The following is a 19,769-nucleotide window of genomic DNA, read 5'->3' on the forward strand; positions in this document are numbered from 1 at the left end:
GAAAAAAGCAAGAAAAAGAAAGACATAAATAAAATGATGATAAATTTAAAAGGAAAAAAGAGAAAGAGAAATGTAAAATTTAAACAATAGTGTTGCTTAGATAACATTATGATCCCATGCAGTTATAAAAGAGTGATATGCTTTAAATGTATGCACAGTGCAGAGTCAAAAGATTACTCTGTGAAATATGCTGCTTCATGAGAGGTACATCCCAGACATTCACAAAGCACATATTCTGAATGGGAGGATTCTTTACAACTGGCACCTGTGTTTTAAGTATGCTGTTAGTTCAGTTACTAATGTATTCAGAACTCAAGCTCCTAATTATTTCTAATGTTATAGTGTTAGTTGCTATAGTCCAGCCTGGTTTTTCCATTGCTCTTTTTACCTTACAGATTCAGAATTAAAGTTTTGGTGTAAGGTAACCAAATCTTTTCTTAAATTTTGCCTCTAATTGCGTACTGAAATAACTTGAACATAATTTCTAGATCCAAATTCAGGACACAATATAAATTTTGATATTGCAAAAACAATTCTAAAAAATCTTCATTAAATGTAATAAATGCAAAATATCACTTTAATTATTTTACCAAAAAAGTTGATTAATTTATATTTTATTATTACCTTTTAAGACAAGGGAATACAAGCAGAGCAACTATATGTATCAGTACTGAGGACTTTCTTTAGAATGTCTGTGACTTATTGAGAAACTAGCACCACGCGCATTGCATTTCACTTTTCCTTTTGAGTCTGAAGAACTAATGTCACTAATCAATGGAAATTGTTGCAGTTGTTCATTGAAGGGGGCACTTTCACTTTTTTGAACTCATTTTTACTGGGAAGTATGGTTATTGGTGAAGAAAAACAACTAGACTGATCGATTGCAATATAAAGTTGTGCCAACTTAATTAAAACTAATAACAAAATATACTGATACAGGTGAAATAAATATCTAATTCAGGCTAAATCATTTCATAGTTGTTAAACCCATGACAAACAGCTGTCTTGAATTACCTTTGAAAAAATTTGGGACAGAGCTAGAAGAAACATGACTGTCCTGGGGAGCAATAATAAACGAGACTGATGGACATTAACTTAAACGTAGACCTTTTAGAGACACGGATACAATATTTGAAAGCACAATAATGAAGTATTTATTGAATTTAACATTTCTTCCTTATTTTCAGGTATGTCATAATGACATAATTGTAGTGAATGTCATAAATGCCTTTGATAATGAGGGTACTGTGATACATTGGCATGGTCTACACCAACGTGGAAGACAATACATGGATGGTGTTCCTTATGTCACACAATGTCCTATTCAGCCATACAATGAATTTCAGTACAGTTTTAAGGCAGATGTTGCAGGAACTCATCTATGGCATGCACACATAGGTAAAAATGCTCATAAATATATAACTGTAATGGAAATTCTTACATAGAACAATACATAAAATAAGGGAAATGCAACCACTCACCTACAGTGAACTGAAGTGTGGCACAGAGAAACACACAACAGAAAACAATATCCACACTATCTTTCAAGCTCTTGCTTCTTTTTGAGAAGAAGTATACAAGCACAAAACCATAAAGGCACCCAAACACACACTCCTGCGGCTGCAGAAAGACTGATTATTGACTAGCAGTTATTGAGAGCAGCTGCCTGATGAGATAGAGCTGGGGAGGGTGTAGAGAAGGATGCACAAGGCAAGGAGGTGGTAGCAGGACTGTATGAGACAAGTCTTTTGACAGATGACTGAATGGCTGCACAAGAAGATGAAAGGGGTTTGGAGTGTGCACCATATAAGAGATAAAGAGAGGGAAGGGTGGGAAGGTAAGGAATGAAAGGGGGGAAGAGGGATATAAGGAAAGGGGAGTGAAAGGGAGATGGTTGAAAAAGGGGAGAGAGAGAGAGAGAGAGAGAGAGAGAGAGAGAGAGAGAGAGAGAGAACTTGGACAGGGAAGCAGTGGTGTGGATGGAAGAGGGAAGCAAAAAGGTAAGGTGATGCACTAGGAAACAGGTTAGCAGAGGTTTAAGTCAGGGGGATTGTGAGATCGCAGGAAACATGGGAGAAACAATTCCCACCTGCAGATTCAGACAAACTTGTGCTGGAAGGGCATATCCAAATGGCTCATCTTGTGAAGCTGTTGTTGAGTCATTTGTGGTACACAACATATTTGGCAACTCAATGATTGCATTTGTGGTAGCCACCATTTGGCAGTGGCTGTACATGTGAGTTGACAGTTGGTTACTTATCATGCTCGCATAGAATGCTGCACAGTGATCACATCATAGCTGATGTACAACACTGCTGGTTTTACATGTTTCCCTGCCTTTTACCGGGTAGGAAATGCTCATGACTGGACTGCAGCAGGAGGTGCTGGGTGGGTGTATGGGATGAGACTTGCACTTGTTTCGACCATAAGGAAATGATATGTGGGGTGCATCATCAGAACTCATATAGGGATGGACAAAGGTATTCAGTAGGTTGGATGGGTGGCAGGATGTTACCTTGGGTGATGTGAGTAGTTTGGAGGTTTGTTCTGTGGGAGCCACAAAGAGATGACCAGTAAGGAGACTTGTGGGGTTTGGTTTGTGAAGTTGTGGGGGCAGGTAAAAGATAAGAGTGTAGTGGGAGGAGGTAGGGGTGCTGGTGTGAGGAGTGATGTTGAATCAGGTATCAGTTTGTGGAGCAGAGCTAGGGCCTTGAGGAGCTTCTGGAGGTACTGTCCTCCCTCCAACCATGATCCTCCTCTCCTTCTAACCAGTCAACCCCTGGCAATCTTTCAGGATTTCCTCACTTCTAACCTGGCTTCACCTTCCTTTCCTAAATTCCTTGCCAACATCACTCCTGTGGAACACACAGCTATTCATTAGCTGAAAACCAATTCAGACCATGTTGCTCTTCCCATAGTCAAAGGCTCCATCAGAGTGGTCATGAGTCAGTGAGTACAAGGCAGAGGGTCTTTGACAGCTTTCCAACACCTCTGTGTACAAAACTTGTGACCATGAACCCATCCCAGAAGCTCAACAAGACCTCCAGCAGCTCCTCAGCTGATAGAGAGCATCATGACTGATACAGGGATTAGGGATCACAAGGTCGTTGTAGCTAGGCTCAATACCGTTTCTTCCAAATCCACCAGAAACAAACACAAAATAATTTTATTTAAAAAAGCGGATAAAGTGTCACTATAAGCCTTCTTAAGAGACACTCTCCATTCCTTCCGAACTGACTATGCAAATGTAGACGAGATGTGGCTCAAATTCAAAGATATAGTAGCAACAGCAATTGAGAGATTCATACCTCATAAATTGGTAAGAGATGGAACTGATCCCCCGTGGTACACAAAACAGGTCTGAACACTGTTGCAGAGGCAACGGAAAAAGCATGCGAAGTTCAGGAGAACGCGAAATCCTGAAGATTGGCTAAAATTTACAGACACGTGAAATTTGGCGCGCACTTCAATGCAAAATGCCTTTAATAGGTTCCACAACGAAACATTGTCTCGAAATTTGGCAGAAAGTCCGAAGAAATTCTGGTCGTATGTAAAGTACACAAGCGGCAAGACGCAGCCAATAACTTCGCTGCGCAGTGCTGATGGTACTGTTACTGACGACTGTGCCGCTAAAGCAGAGTTATTGAACGCAGTTTTCCGAAATTCCTTCACCAGGGAAGACGAATGGAATATTCCAGAATTTGAAACACGAACAGCTGCTAGCATGAGTTTCTTAGAAGTAGGTACCTTAGGGGTTGCGAAGCAACTCAAATTGCTTGATACGGGCAAGTCTTCAGGTCCAGATTGTATACCGATTAGGTTCCTTTCAGATTACGCTGATACAATAGCTCCCTACTTAGCAATCATATACAACTGCTCGCTCGCCGATAGATCTGTACCTACAGATTGGAAAATTGCGCAGGTCGCACCAGTGTTTAAGAAGGGTAGTAGGAGTAATCCATCGAACTACAGACCTATGTCATTGACGTCAGTTTGCAGTAGGGTTTTGGAACATATACTGTATTCAAACATTATGAATCACCTCGAAGGGAACGATCTATTGATACATAATCAGCATGGTTTCAGAAAACATCGTTCTTGTGCGACGCAGCTAGCTCTTTATTCGCACGAAGTAATGGCCGCTATCGACAGGGGATCTCAAGTTGATTCTGTATTTCTAGATTTCCGGAAAGCTTTTGACACCGTTCCTCACAAGCAACTTCTAATCAAGCTGCGGGCCTATGGGGTATCATCTCAGTTGTGTGACTGGATTCGTGATTTCCTGTCAGGAAGGTCGCAGTTCGTAGTAATAGACGGCAAATCATCGAGTAAAACTGAAGTGATATCAGGTGATCCCCAGAGAAGCGTTCTGGGACCTCTGCTGTTCCTGATCTATATAAATGACCTGGGTGACAATCTGAGCAGTTCTCTTAGGTTGCTCGCAGATGATGCTGTAATTTACCGTCTAGTAAGGTCATCCGAAGACCAGTATCAGTTGCAAAGCGATTTAGAAAAGATTGCTGTATGGTGTGGCAGGTGGCAGTTGACGCTAAATAATGAAAAGTGTGAGGTGATCCACATGAGTTCCAAAGGAAATCCGTTGGAATTTGATTACTTGATAAATAGTACAATTCTCGAGGCTGTCAATTCAACTAAGTACCTGGGTGTTAAAATTACGAACAACTTCAGTTAGAAAGACCACATAGATAATATTGTGGGGAAGGCGAGCCAAAGGTTGCGTTTCATTGGCAGGACACTTAGAAGATGCAACAAGTCCACTAAAGAGACAGCTTCCAGACACTACCCTGTACCTTCACCACCTTTGACTGTCAATGTCCTGATACCATCAGACTCCTTGTTGGTCACTGTGAATACAATGTCCTTATACATCAAGCCCCATGCCCATGGCGTTGTCCAAGGAACATTGTCTTTCCCAAAGTCTTTCTGACACCAAACACACTACCTCTTTCCTAATCCTTCTAGCCAACACAGCCTGACCAATAATTGTATCACTTTTGAAGGCCAAATATTAAACAAATCCCCTGTACTGCAATAAGTACTTGCACTCTATGCTATGTTATTTGTAGCCCATCTGGAGAAATTCTTACTATCCAGTCAGTACCTAAAGTTGGTTGGTTGATTTGGGGGAAGGGATAAAATAGCAAGGTCATCAGTCCCATCAGATTAGGGAAGGATGGTGAAGGAAGTAGGCTGCACTCTTTCAAAGGAACCATCTTGGCAATTGTCTGAAGCAATTTAGGCAAATCACAGAAAACCTAAATCGGCATGGCCAGATGCGGGTTTGAACCATCATTCTCCCAAATGTGAGTCCAGTATGCTAATCGTTGCACCATCTCACTCAGTTAAATACCTAAAACCTCTTATCTGGTTCAGATTCATTGATGGCATGTTCATGATATGGGCTCATGGCAGGACCATACTCTGCTTTTTCCTCCATAGCCTCTACACCTCCTACCAAATCTGCTTCACCTCATCCTTCTCAATTGAATAAGCCACATTGCTGGATGTTGATCTCCACCTCTCAGATGCCACTATAAGTACATTTGTTCATAACAAGAGCACCAACTACCAAAAGTACCTCTACTTTGATAGCTGTCACCCATTCCATATCAAAAAGTCTCTTCCTTAGAGCCTCGTGATGAGTAGATTCTTATCTGCAGTGAGAAGCAGGAGTCATCCACATATACTGATAACCTTACCAAAGCCCTTATTGACAGACAGTATCCTATCCAGCTTATGTATAAAAAGATCTCCTTTGCCATCTCCTCCTCTGACACCAGTAAACAGGTTAACAAGCCATTGACCAGCACTCTTTTGATCACCCAGTATCACCGTGGCCTTCGAAAGCACAACCACATCTTTCATCTGGGTTTTGGCTACATCTCGTCATGTCCTGAGATGAGGTATACCCTACCTAACATCATACCCACATCACCCAAAGTAGTGATCCGCTGCCCACCCAACCTACTGAATAGTCTGGTCCATCCCTATTCCAATTCCCCTCCCAATCCTCATGGGTCGTTCACTTGTGGTCAAACCTGATGCAAGATTTGTCCTATACAACTACTCAGCACCTCCTGCCACCATCCAGTCACAGGCATTTCCTGTCGAATAAAAGGTAGGGTCACATGTTAAAGCAGCCACGTTGTACATCAGCTATGCTGCAAATACTCACAGCACTATGTGTGGGCATGACAAGTAACCAACTTCTGTTTGCCTGAATGGCCACTGCCAAAGAGTGGCTAAACGCAGACTTGACCATCCAGTTGCCAAACATGCTGTGCACTACAACACAGGTGACTTTAACAGCTGCTTCACAACATGAGTCATTTTGACAGTCCCTTCCAACATTTGATTCTCTGAACTAAAGAAATGGGAATTGTCACCTCAGCATATCCTGCACTCTCACTATCCCTCTGACCTAAATTTCCACTAACCTGTTTCCCCTGCCTCACAATAATTTTTTCCTACCCTCTTCTGTCAACCCCATTCCTTCCCCACACAGATCATGTACAGCCTCCTTCAACCAACCTTCTTCCCTCCCCCCCCCCCCCCCCCCACTTCCACCACCACCACCACCTCTCCCCTATGTGAGGATTCTCTGTCTTGCTCTCAATCTCTCTCCCTCCCTCCCTTCCTCTCCCATTCTATCCCCCATTTCTCACACCACTCCCTTTCTCTCTTCCCCTCCCTCTGTTCCCTTTCATCTTCACCTTCCTCCAATTAATTCCTTCTATCCCCCCTCTCTCTTTATATATCTCTTACATGCTCTACCCTCTGAACTCCTTCCCTCTTGTTGTGCAGCTGTATGGTCATCCGTCAAAAGACCTGCCTCACAGTATCCCACTACCCCTTTCTTGTCTCAAGCATCCACCCCTACCTCCTCTTCATCTCCATCTTCCAGGGCAACTGCTTTTATAATCAATAATCAGTCTCACTGCAGCCGTGGGAGTGTGCATTTGAATGCCTGTGTGGTTGTGTGTGGGAATGTGTGTTCTTTTGGTAGAAGAGAGCAAGAGTTTGAAAGCCAGCATGAATACTGTCTTCTGTTATGTGTTTCTGTACTTCACACATGAGTCCACTGCAGCTGAGTGGTTGTCTTTCATTTTATATAAGTTATCATAAAAATGATGTGGTCTCATTAAAAGGGAGAGAGAGAGAGAGAGAGAGAGAGAGAGAGAGAGAGAGAGAGAGAGGAGAACTCCAGATATCGCAATAATAAATGCACACTGTTCATTATTGTTAGTAGAGGTTCTAATATAAGTATGTGATCTCTTCTGAGTTTCAAGTTACTGATTACATTTTCAATAGACTACACACACACACACACTCACTCACTCACTCACTCACTCATGCAAACACAATTCGCACACGCAACTGCAGTCTCAGGCAACTGAGTGGTTTCAGTTGTCCTATATGTGACTCAGCATCTCCGCTATATGGTGAGGCCACTTTCCTTTTCATAATATTGTTACTTTCCATCCTGGATTTAATTGTTTGATTACATTTTTCATATATTAAAATGACTGAATTTTTTGGTGACCTCTTCATGACAACCTTTTATTTTAATGGCCAATAATTTCAACTCATGACAAGTGGCAGCAGCCCACTGCAAGTAAAACATGTTTACATGAGTGATTCTGTATTATATATTGCAACGCCAATATATCCTATGGCTTTACTTATTGAACAACAAGCAAATGCATAATCATATGGTTAGGTTTTATAGCCGTCTAAGAGGTAAAATGATTCCAACATCTTTAACATTTTTGACTCAAAAAAAAAAAATTGCTGTGGTACATCAGTTCAAAAAAAGCGCTAAGGAAAATGGAAATGCAACCAGAAGATGCAAATGAAGACACCTTCAGAATATCTGTAGTGATGTTTGGGACTCCCCAAGATGAGATACAAACCAGTGCCCTATGATCACATGAATGCCATGCTAAAAAGTGCATTGATGAAAGATAACTGCCTTGAACAAAAAGAGAAAAGCTAAGAACAGCTCTCATAATGATAGTAATCTTATCATTATTCTTAAATGGCCAACTAAGGAAGTAAATATGTAATAAACCAAAATTCCTAAAATGCAACTTCAAGGTAATAGCTGTTACAGAAATTATGGTACACTAAAACTATTTATCATCATATTCATTACCAATTTATTAACAACGGCCAGTGGCACTACTTTTTGTTAATATAAGCAGTCATAAAAGATAATTCCAGTTTTGTATGTGAAACTAATTTATATGTAATGAAGCTGAATTCAGGTTCATACCTCAGCTGCTGCAATAGATTCTTTGTCACCGATAACTGACCTAAGTTGGTACGCTATTCTTGAGTTTTTGAACTATGTATGTCGTTTTTTATCCTTTCTAGGACTGAAAAGCTTCTCTCAACTGATGCATTAGTTGCAGGAATAGTGGAAGTAAGTTTACAGAGTTTCACAGTTTCATAGTTTGCTGTTTGGAGACTATTTGACTTAATAAACATCAACAAATGGCCAACACTCTTATGTCACATTTTTCCTGATATATACATAAATGCAAGCTGTGATCTTAATCAGGAAAAATAAAAAAAATGATCCCTAGCATCTTTTAGTGATTGTAATGCAAATTCAGGGAAATATTCTTTATGTTGATTAAAATTATGTATGTTTAAAAATTCCAAAAGTAAGAGAGAGTCACAGTTACTGAATCTATCTTGTAACTGTCCAATCACTGTGTCCAAAATTTCGCTATATATTATTCTCAAGTTTGTTTCCAAGTTGACTGCATCATTATACCTAGGATTTTTAGTTGCTCGTTCTTCCATATGTTGGCCATGAATAATTCTTTCCCATATATTTATTTCAAATCAGTCATGTTTGGTTCTCAACATTTCTTTGAACTGATTAATTTTTGTTACAAAGTAGCTGACGTCTTAAGCTCTGGCCTTCCAGTACATCAAATGATCCATCAGTGAGAGGGCAAAATCTCTGCAAAAGTATGTAGAAGGAAATTGAAACTGACATCTTGCATCAGATTTCAAAACCATGAATAGCAGTATGGTATGACCCACTTCTCATCTGGTTCTATTTTATTCTTGAAAAATGAAACCAGTTTACTGTGATACTCATACACTGTTTTAACCAAATGAGATGCAGACCATCACCATGTGGCAGACATTTTAGACATCCATTTCTTTACGTTTTGATATAGATCCCTAATTCATTTCGTCAACTTGGCATGAATAAGGAGAGTGAAGAAAAAAATCTGCATTCTTTGATATGGATTATGACAGCTCTAAATTCAGTTCATGAGTGAAACAGACAACAAACATTGCAGTAGGAAACATCTTTTTCACTCTAGATGCAATATACGTATATATCTATAACAACAAAAACAATCAGTTTTTGACAAAATAATTTAATTGTATAGATGAAAAAATGTATTCACCAAGCAGCAAGAACACCAACATAGAAGGAAGTTATAATTAGGCAATCATTTGGAGACTGTGTCTCCTTCTTCAGGCACAAGCGTTAAAGGGGAAGGAAGAGGAGTGGAGGAAAAGGACTGGACATGTCTAGGAAAAGGGGTAGATTTCGGAAAAGTCACTCAGATCTGTGAGGGTCAGGCGGAACTTACTGGACGGGATGAGATTTCCTTTCCCTTCAACCTTTCTGCCTTAAGAAGGAGCCACAGGTTCCGAAAGCTTGCCTAATTATCACTTTCTTTTACAGGTCTGTTCTGAATAGGTATATATGGGGAGACAGAAATTGATTAATTATTGCTTGAATAATTGAAAATTTGATTGGAAAGGCTAGTTGAAGGAAATCCGAAGGTAATTGATAAACCTATACACAGTCGTGGTTGAACTTTAACTGATTCCAGTCTCAACAGATCTCCAATATCAATACATTCAAGGTCTATATTCAAAATTTGCGTTACATATTGCTTCACATTACTTCCATTGTGTTTAGTCTTGATTGTGACAATGTCAATGACAGATCGCTCCTCCAGGACATTGCGTAAATTCTTCTTGTCTGCTCCAAAGCCCTTGATTCAGGATCTTAGCAGCGAGTGAAATGATGAAGAGATAGGAGTGGACATCTTAAATGTGCGAATAAATTTTGCTTTTCTAATAACTTTTAATGCACAGTTGAAATATACATTTTTAACAATGCTGTTATCATGGATCCAAGCATATGTCCGTATGCTACCACTGATCGAAACAAAAGGGTGGAGATACAGAAATTAATACACTGAAGAGTGTATTTATTATTTTGTTTCATACAAGTATTTAGCAATGTATCAAAACATTATCCTTGCCACAAAACAACTGGTTAATTTACTTTTGGTGGGGGCTATAACCCATTCAGTTTACATATAGCTTATATATAAGAAAAGAACGAAAAAATAATATGATTCAATTCAGTTGGCCCCCTCTGTGCTCTGACATCATATGGAGGTGCACAGTGTCTGAGCTTATTTCCCTTTTTGATGGTTGATAATCCTGGCCAGTATGGCCATAGCCTTTATTTTCAACCATTGGAGTTATCCTGAATGGTTATCAATTTATATGGGCATGCCAGCTTCTCTCAACACATACATATATAAGTTTTCTCTCCTAATAAAGTGCTTGCTGTAACCGCATAATCCCATTGTTGTCAGTCAGGATATGCACAGTGTTTTGCTTGCTAAGTGTGTGCACACGCTGCAACATCTATTATCATCACAGTTCATGCTCACGTGTTCAGTACAAGGCCAGAGTGTCCATGTCATGCATTTACAGTAGCTTTCACTGCACAAGTTTGTGAAGCTCGTGTTCACTGGTGTGACCCTTTGTGAAATATTTGATGCGATGACAAATGGTTTCCATATCAGCGGCCTGAGGAATTTGTTACACCTTGCCACTCTCACTTATCCAGTGGGGAGACCAGCCAGATATCCAACACCTGTCAACGAGGTAAGCTCCTTGATGCTTTTACGATGTTGTTGAGCACAGAAAATTCATGTTACACAAAGTATTGCCATTTTTGGTTTACCATGTCCACACCTATGTATTGTTTTAACACAAGTACACTTAACTATTTGTAGCCAGGTTTCGAATGTTTTTGTGCTTTGTTTTTGAGCACCTTTCATACAGTTGCATTACATAAAGTTTCTGTAGTGTCCTTTACACATACCGTACACATAACATAATAAAATGCAAACACAATTACAAAATACACTTATCCTCTTCATTTGCTGACATCCCATTATCATTGCTTACATACACTATAGTCTGTAACATATTCTCTTCCCTTTTCATATATAGTGTCATTGCTTGTCATTTTGTTTTCATTTTTGTTACATTATTCGATTCCAATTATATGAGTACACATTTTATTCTTGTTTGGTTATACATTCTTCATATATCGTTCATACAATAATAGATTCTGTATTCATATGTGGCCTAAATTTCATATACATTTCATTTCAATTTACAATGATTTCTTGTTGGAGCATATTTATCAATTCAAAAGGATCAAAGAAGTAAACAATAGTCGCTACAATAGATACTATGTGCTTCTCAGATAACCAGATAACTAGGTGTGGCCTTGCCTCTCTAGCATTCGCCAGGAAGGATCTACACACTACAGGGTTGAGGAAATTCCACAGAAATGCATACTTATCCAGTGTTTAAAACTGCAGCTCAATATTTGCTTGTTATGTTCATTGTATAAAGGATAACCATTTCATGTGCGGAGGTTTACAGAGTTGTATTATCAACATGATATGTTACGTGTAATGATTGTAAAACTAAAACACAAGCAACAGTACCTCCATTATGACAGCTGCCATCCATTCCATATCAAACGGTCCCTTCCCTACAGCCTAGGTCTTTGTGGCAAACGAATCTGCTCCAGTCCTGAATCCCTGAACCATTACACCAACAACCTGAAAACAACTTTCGCATCCCGCAACTACCCTCCCGACCTCGTACAGAAGCAAATAACCAGAGCCACTTCCTCAGCCCCTCAAACCCAGAACCTCCCACAGAAGAACCACAAAAGTGCCCCACTTGTGACAGGATACTTTCCAGGACTGGATCAGACTCTGAATGTTGCTCTCCAGCAGGGATACGTTTTCCTCAAATCCTGCCCTGAAATGAGATCCATCCTTCATGAAATCCCCCCCACTCCACCAAGAGTGTCCTTCTGCCGTCCACCTAACCTTCGTAGCCTCTTGGTTCATCCCTATGAAATCCCCAAACCACCTTCCCTAACCTCTGGCTCCTACCCTTGTAACCACCCCCGGTGTAAAACCTGTACCATGCACCCTCCCACCACCACCTACTCCAGTCCTGTAACCCAGAAGGTGTACACGATCAAAGGCAGAGCCACATGTGAAAGCACCCATGTGATTTACCAACTGACTTGCCTACACTGTGAAGCTTTCTATGTGGGAATGACCAGCAACAAACTGTCCATTCGCATGAATGGACACAGGCATACAGTGTTTGTTGGTAATGAGGATCACCCTATGGCTAAACATGCCTTGGTGCACTGCCAGCACATCTTGGCGCAGTGTTACACCGTCCGGGTTATCTGGATACTTCCCACTAACACCAACCTATCAGAACTTTGGAGATGGGAACTTGCCCTTCAATATATCCTCTCTTCCCTTTACCCACCAGGCCTCAACCTCCACTAATTTCAAGTTGCTGCCGCTCATACCTCACCTGTCATTCAACAACATCTTTGCCTCTGTACTTCCGCCTCGAATGACATATCTGCCCAAACTCTTTGCCATTACATATGTCTGCTTGTGTCTGTATATGTGCATCCGTGTGTGTGTGTGTGTGTGTGTGTGTGTGTGTGTGTCTGTGTGTGTGTGTGTGTGTGTCTATCAACATACCAACGCTTTCGTTTGGTAAGTTACATCATCTTTGTTTTTAGATATATAAAACTATGTTTACATAAATAACAAACATGCATAAAAATTTCAATGTAATTCAGGTGTCTGATGCTTTCATGGGCAGTCAACACTCAGAGTAGTTAGGTTTCAACCCCTTGAGTATTTGGTAGTACTCAATCTTAGTGATATGTGACATACTGCTACTATTTTCTTCTTCACATACTTTCACACTATCACATTCATATATATATTATAAACTTACAAATACATTTACTTGCTATGCTGTCCTTTCTTATGTTTGTATGGTACCTAACACTCTACAAGCATTTATCTTTCTTTACTTTAGGACGAGTCGACACATCATTCCCTGGAAGAAAAAAATTAATACTAACTTAAAACTAAATCTTCACAGATAAGTGTATAGTGGCTCAATGGCTACTAATACCTTCATCATATATTCAGCTATGTATTCATTCACTTCAGTGTGCAGTTGTGCTATCACAAAACTTATTTAATGTCATGTGTGCATCTCTACTCACATTATAAATCTGAAAGATATGGTGTATTAGAGGCGTTATGTGCCCTCTTATTCAGTTTGTCACTTACAAATGGTTCAAATGGCTCTGAGCACTATGGGACTTAACATCTTAGGTCATCAGTCCCCTAGAACTTAGAACTAGTTAAACCTAACTAACCTAAGGACTTCACACACATCCATGCCCGAGGCAGGATTCGAACCTGCGACCGTAGCAGTCGCGCGGTTCCGGACTGCGCGCCTAGAACCGCGAGACCTGTCACTTACACTGTACTTGCTTGTTTACCTGCAGTATGACTTTTCTCGTACATCAAGTATAATTAGTGCATGAACTTTCAGTACTTAAATTTGTAAATATTGTGCATATATAGATATAATGTATATAGTAGCGTAGCTTAAGTAAATATCTCATAGTTTAGCATTCCTTTCCAGTGTATATAATTCCTTAGCGTATCTTTGTGTGTGTTTATTGTGTAGATAGTCGTAGTTGTAATACAGACTCTCTCTTGATTTTCTATGTCACTGTTTATTCAGTAGGCCTTACAGATTCCAGTGTGGACTGCAGCTCATCAGGTTTGTTTGTTTTGGGTGCTCCAACACTTCCAGCTGTGCCTGTCTGGCACGCATGTGCTTGTGGTCTGTTGGCTAGCTTGTTCCCCAATGCACATGCGCTGTGTTGCTCTGATACTACTTCTGTCACAGCGAGTTGTGTATTGCATTGCACGCTACCATGTCTTTCACAAGTTCATTTACTTGTTTACAACTGGGCTACACATAAGGCGAAGCATGGTATTTAGAGTATCTTTGTCTCTAGACACATAAAAGTAAAACTCTTCCTTGTTACAACCACTTATCTTATCATTTACGCATTTGACAGATAAGAAAAAACACAAACAACAATTTTGCTTAACAACTAACAACATAAATTCTGGAATTCGACTTTCAAGCATCCTAAATCTAATATTATTATATGTATATACAACTTAGAGGGTATACAGCCCTTCTTCAGTATATAAATGTTCTCAAGTCTTTGTGTGGGTCAAGGCCCTCATCGTTACCCATGTCATGTGTACCAATCTGTATGCTCGCAAGTAGGGAATTTTAGTAATTATGTATGGTCCGGTGTATAGTAGTTGCCACTTACAGTTCAGTTTTCCAATTATTGTAGATTTGGGATGTGTTCTAAGTAACACCTTTTGTCCTTTATAATATTGCATTGCATGTTTTGGCTTTCCATCATAAATTCCTTTCCTATATTTAGCCAAGTTTCAATGTTGATTACCACTTGCCTTATTTTAACATCCAGTGATAATTCCTGTATTGGTATCCTGGGCAAAGGTTTCCCCCACTCATCTACCTGTTTGCAGTTAAACATCAACTCATTTGGTGTAAATCCAGTTGATGTATAGGAAAGGTTAGATTAGATTAGATTAGATTTTGATTAGATCCATGCTGAGGAGATCCTTGTGGACGTGGAACTAAATTTTTTATGTTTGCTGGCAAATTATTGAAGATGAGTGTTCCTGAGTAGTGGACCTCTTAACTAAAGTAAGTGCTTTTAAGTCCTTGTGCAGATCATTTTTGTTCCTGGTATTGTATGTATGAACTGAGCTGTTTGTTGGAAAAAGACATATATTATTTAGGACAAATTTCATTAAGGAGTAAATATACTTGGAGGCAGTAGTTAGTATACCCAATTCTTTGAAGAGGTTTCTACAGGACGTCCATGAATTTACTCCACAAATAATACGTATTACATGCTTTTGGACTCTGAAAACTTCTGTTTGACTTGAAGAGTTACCCCAAAATATTATACCACATGACATTATGGAATGAAAGTAGGCAAAGTATGCAAGCTTTTTCATTTTTATGTCGCCTATGTCTGCTAACACTTGAATTGCAAATAGAGATTTGTTAAGGTTTTTCTGCAGTTATGTGGTGTGCTCCTCCCAACTGAATTTATTATCAAATTGTAATCAAGTTGTTAACAACTTATAAGAAGTGAGTGACATACTCAATCCACTTGGTATGTTTACAAGGTATATCTGTTTGGAGATGTTAGAATGTTTTGCTTTCTGGCAGATAATACACTTTCTTACCACCTGGAGTACTCTTCATCTAAGGTTGGGGAAATAACAATATTTACCTATTTTGTCAGTGCATTTTGCAGTGTCATAATGGCCCCAAGTATTCTGTGTGTATAAAATAAAATCATCCACATATTCCTCTGGCAAACACATGTGCCATTGTTCTTGTTTGGGATAGGTCCTATGAAACAGAACACATTTGTGAATAGCGAAAAACCTGTATAACTTTTCATCTCCATTTTGCATAAGTTTTGCTCTTACCTTACTCCTGCACAAGTCTTCCTGCTGTAATTGCTCCATGCATTTACACATGTGGACATAGTATGGTTGGAGTGTTTTGTCTTCCATCAATGTAGCTTTTTATTTCACTTCCTAAGAAAGTTGAATTTCATGGGGTTTTATGAAAGAACGTTTGACCATACTCTACTGTGGTAGTCACTGAAGGTTTCACACATTCTCTCTTGGCAGCCAAATGTGTTTCATTCGGCATCTCGCTATCTATAGTCCTGTGCTTTGTTTTACACCTATTATGCAGTAGCCTCTCCTTCTTTACAGTGGCAGTATACCACTGAGCTCCCCTCCCATTAAGAACTGTTCTACTGGGTATGTATCTATCCAGTGCATGGTTAACTATTCTCTTAAAGTTGAGCCATAGTTCCTATACATTCTCCTGCCCTGTGCTAAAGGTTTCAAGTTCCTCATTGAAATATGATACTACTGATTTATTATCTAATTTATTGAACATATATAACTGTCTGCTTTTTTTAGTTTTCCTTTGCACTTTGGTAACACACATCCTGGTCACTGATACCAGTTATCATATGGACATCCTCAAAGGGGCCAGATCTATTTGTTTCCATTAGATCCAATACATTTCATCATGAGTGGGGTTCCTAAGTATCTGTTCTAGGTAGTTTTCAGAGAAGGAATTTAGTAATGTTTCACAGGATGTCTTATCAAGCCCACCACTAACAAAACTGTAATTTTTACAATTGATTGTTGGATGATTATGAAGTTTTCTCCTGGGGTTCTAGCTCTTGCTCCTCACATCATGTATCCCTTTTGATAAAAACACTCAAAAAGATCCACCAGAGTATGGGTAGTGTATGGCCATTAACTCTTGAGTGTGGCTCACTATCACCAATAAGGAGTTGCCATTCACTTAACTCTCTGTAGCCCAATACCAAAACCTGATGTTAACAGTGAGACATTTGTGAATAATTTAATAAAAGTGAAGTTGAGGGTGTATCTGTTGACTGAAATTCCAAAGGATCATAAGGTTGCTCAAAACAAATTCATTTTAACTTTGATTTAGTCCCTTTCATTTTTTTAAGAACAACTTCTATGAATGGAGGCCACATATAAACAACTGACTGAATAACTGTTCAGTATCTACTGCCAGTACAAAATTTGCAGTTGCTCTTTGCAGACACAACTACAACCAGCAGTACCCACTAAATAATAACAAACAAGTCGCAGTACACGAAAATAACATTTGTGGCATACATACTGCCCATAAATTTACTGACTCCAGATGAAACTGATACAAAAACACCTCACCAAAACTCTAGATGTCAGATGACAGGTAGAAGTCTCCAAGCTCTTCGCTGCTCTGCATGCTATTTTAAGATTTGGGCACACAATTCAGTGCAGATACTTTCACCATTCATGGTTTTCACAATAATGTCATACAAATACTTATGATAAAATAATATAGAAATCTTTGCAGTTTTTTTGCAACCTCTTAATAAATTCACTTACACATTATTTCAACAATATTAAACAAATCTCAGACATAAAGTTGCCTCATCTGGCATTTGAGTCAAAACACTAGCTTGACCTATTATATAAATCACAACTATAATTAAATGCACATCAAAAGTTATTTGAATAATAAAGATGGAAACTCATGCTGATAAGAGCATTTGCATCACTATGGAGGATTCCATAATTATGTCACTATTTATGTAATAAACTAAATTGTGTATAACATTTCCTTTTATTTATATTTAAAAACAAAGATGATGTGACTTACCATACGAAAGTGCTGGCAGGTCGATAGAAACACAAACAAACACATACATACACACAAAATTCTAGCTTTTGCAACCAATGGTTGCTTCATCAGGAAAGAGGGAATGAGAGGGAAAGACGAAAGGATGTGGGTTTTAAGGGAGAGGGTAAGGAGTCATTCCAATCCCGGGAGCGGAAAGACTTACCTTAGGGGGGAAAAAGGACAGGTATACACTCGCACACACACACATATCCATCTGCACATACACAGACGCAAGCAGACATTTCAATACATTTCATATCATTAATTTTCTTTTATTTGTTTTATTAGAAATAATTTATGGATTTTTTTTTTAAGTGTCAATCCATAAATTTTTTTTTTTTTTTCTATTGATTGGTACCATATAGTTCTACATTCCCTGAAAAGGAGAGCTTCCACTTTTAGGTTGAACAGGTTTTATAAACAATTGAAATTTTTGCAAAAAATAAAACCAGTTTTATTGCCACATTTTCACATAAAAGACTCATAAAAATCAAAACTTAACCTTATTTAACATAATTTTAGTTCTGAAAGATGAGTAAAAGACTCATTTTTCAAACATTTTAAATGGTTCCAAAATGTATGTGAAAGGTCCAAAGACTTAAGAGTTTGAATTTATACAACTGTGCACTCTGTTTTGTACTGAAATTAGCCAGTCAATGAACTAAAATGTGTTCCACTGCTTCAGTATCTTCCTTTGATTCAGAATGATGCCTCCCTGTTGCACCTATTGGAAATGGAGCGCTTACCATCATCAAATCATTGTGAACAGGAAGTGAGCACTGATGGCATTGTTGCTGTCCTTCAGCTGGAAACCTATATCCAGCAGCTGGTCCATGTGGTAGCATAAAGCTCACTACAGTTTCATTTAACTCATAACTGGTGTCTATAATCTCTGCAATCCACCAGTCACAGCCATACACACATGCCTCAAACATCCCTCATCTCAGGTTGTGAATCTGAATATTATCCTGCTGTTTCTGAGGTGTTAGCTGAATGAACAAAATTTCTTCTTTCTTTCTCTTTAAAGTGTGTGCAATATGAGTTCACCCATCACTTTGAGTCCAAAAATGTGTCTTCTGAGTTCCTTTCATAGAAGTAGTTTACTTGGACTATTCTACTTTTCTCTGCTCACGGAATTCTTCGATTTCCTCTTTGGACAAAAGAATGAGGGCTGTGGATGTGTAAGATTTCACAACTCTCGTAAAATCATCAGCATTCTGAATTGCAGCTGTATTTGGTCTAGAAAGATTATGTTTTGTAGCATGGTGCTTCAGCAGGCCTCTTCCCACAGCAAGGCGTCTTCCCACAACCAGTAGCACTGTATACCCAGTCAGTTGGCACAAGCAACATATTCAGTTCAAACAGCTGGTAACAATTTTTAAAATGACTCGAAACACCATCAGAAATAATGATGATCTTCTCTGCCCTTGTTTGCTGTTGTAGAATTTTGTGCATTGCTGGCAAAGCATGTGGTGAGCCATGTCCCATGTCATCACTTATAACTGCAGCAGTTGTGGTCTTGTTTTGAAAATATGTCACTCCTGTAAAAATTGAAACCTGGTCATTACCCCGATGATACACTTGTACTTCTTGTGGGAGAGCTACAGACCAGCTCTTAGCATAATCACAGTGAAGCACTAAACATAGTTCTTCAGCCTGTACACACCCTTTCACTTCTGCAACATGTTGTTGTTGTTGCAATTCTTCAGAAGCTAGTGTGTTACTGCTTTCACTGACCATTTACCAAAGTCATCAATGAAACTGTCAAAGGCAACAGTTTTCTTAATTAGTTTATTTTCCGTACATATTGCATATGTAATTTCTGGAGAGTTATCTGCTACATCTTCCAGGCCAAGTATCTGTAAAGACAGTCCTCCCTTTCCAGGGCAGTCACCACATTCTTGAAACAAACATGTCTCACTTTACTTCACAGGCTACTAATGACTTCAAATGCCCAACCAAGGGGTCATATGTCATGTGCTCCAGTAAGTTCTTCAATGTTATCACACGAAGTTCAAAATTCATGCAGTACACACATAAACAGACATCTCTAGGTGGGTGTGGAACTACCCACTTAGGTCATAGTGCATAAAATTTTGATCTTCCAATATGTGAAGTTGTTTAGTTGCTCTTAGAAATTGCAAAAGTTTCTTTAATACTGTGAGTCATGTACCTCTTCACTTTTACAACTT

General features: G+C 39.1%; 1 protein-coding gene across 1 annotated transcript in view; it reads left to right on the forward strand.

Moving 5' to 3' along the window:
- Positions 1 to 19,769, forward strand: part of LOC126237153 (uncharacterized) — a 219,466-nt gene that overhangs the window by 46,188 nt on the left and 153,509 nt on the right. Inside the window, exon 4 of the mRNA XM_049946999.1 lies at positions 1,188 to 1,398. Within this exon, the coding sequence (XP_049802956.1) occupies positions 1,188 to 1,398 (211 nt within the window). The remainder of the gene's footprint in view (positions 1 to 1,187; positions 1,399 to 19,769) is intronic.

Source organism: Schistocerca nitens, chromosome 2 (genome assembly GCF_023898315.1).
Source record: "Schistocerca nitens isolate TAMUIC-IGC-003100 chromosome 2, iqSchNite1.1, whole genome shotgun sequence".
NCBI classification, from domain to species: Eukaryota; Metazoa; Arthropoda; class Insecta; order Orthoptera; family Acrididae; genus Schistocerca; species Schistocerca nitens.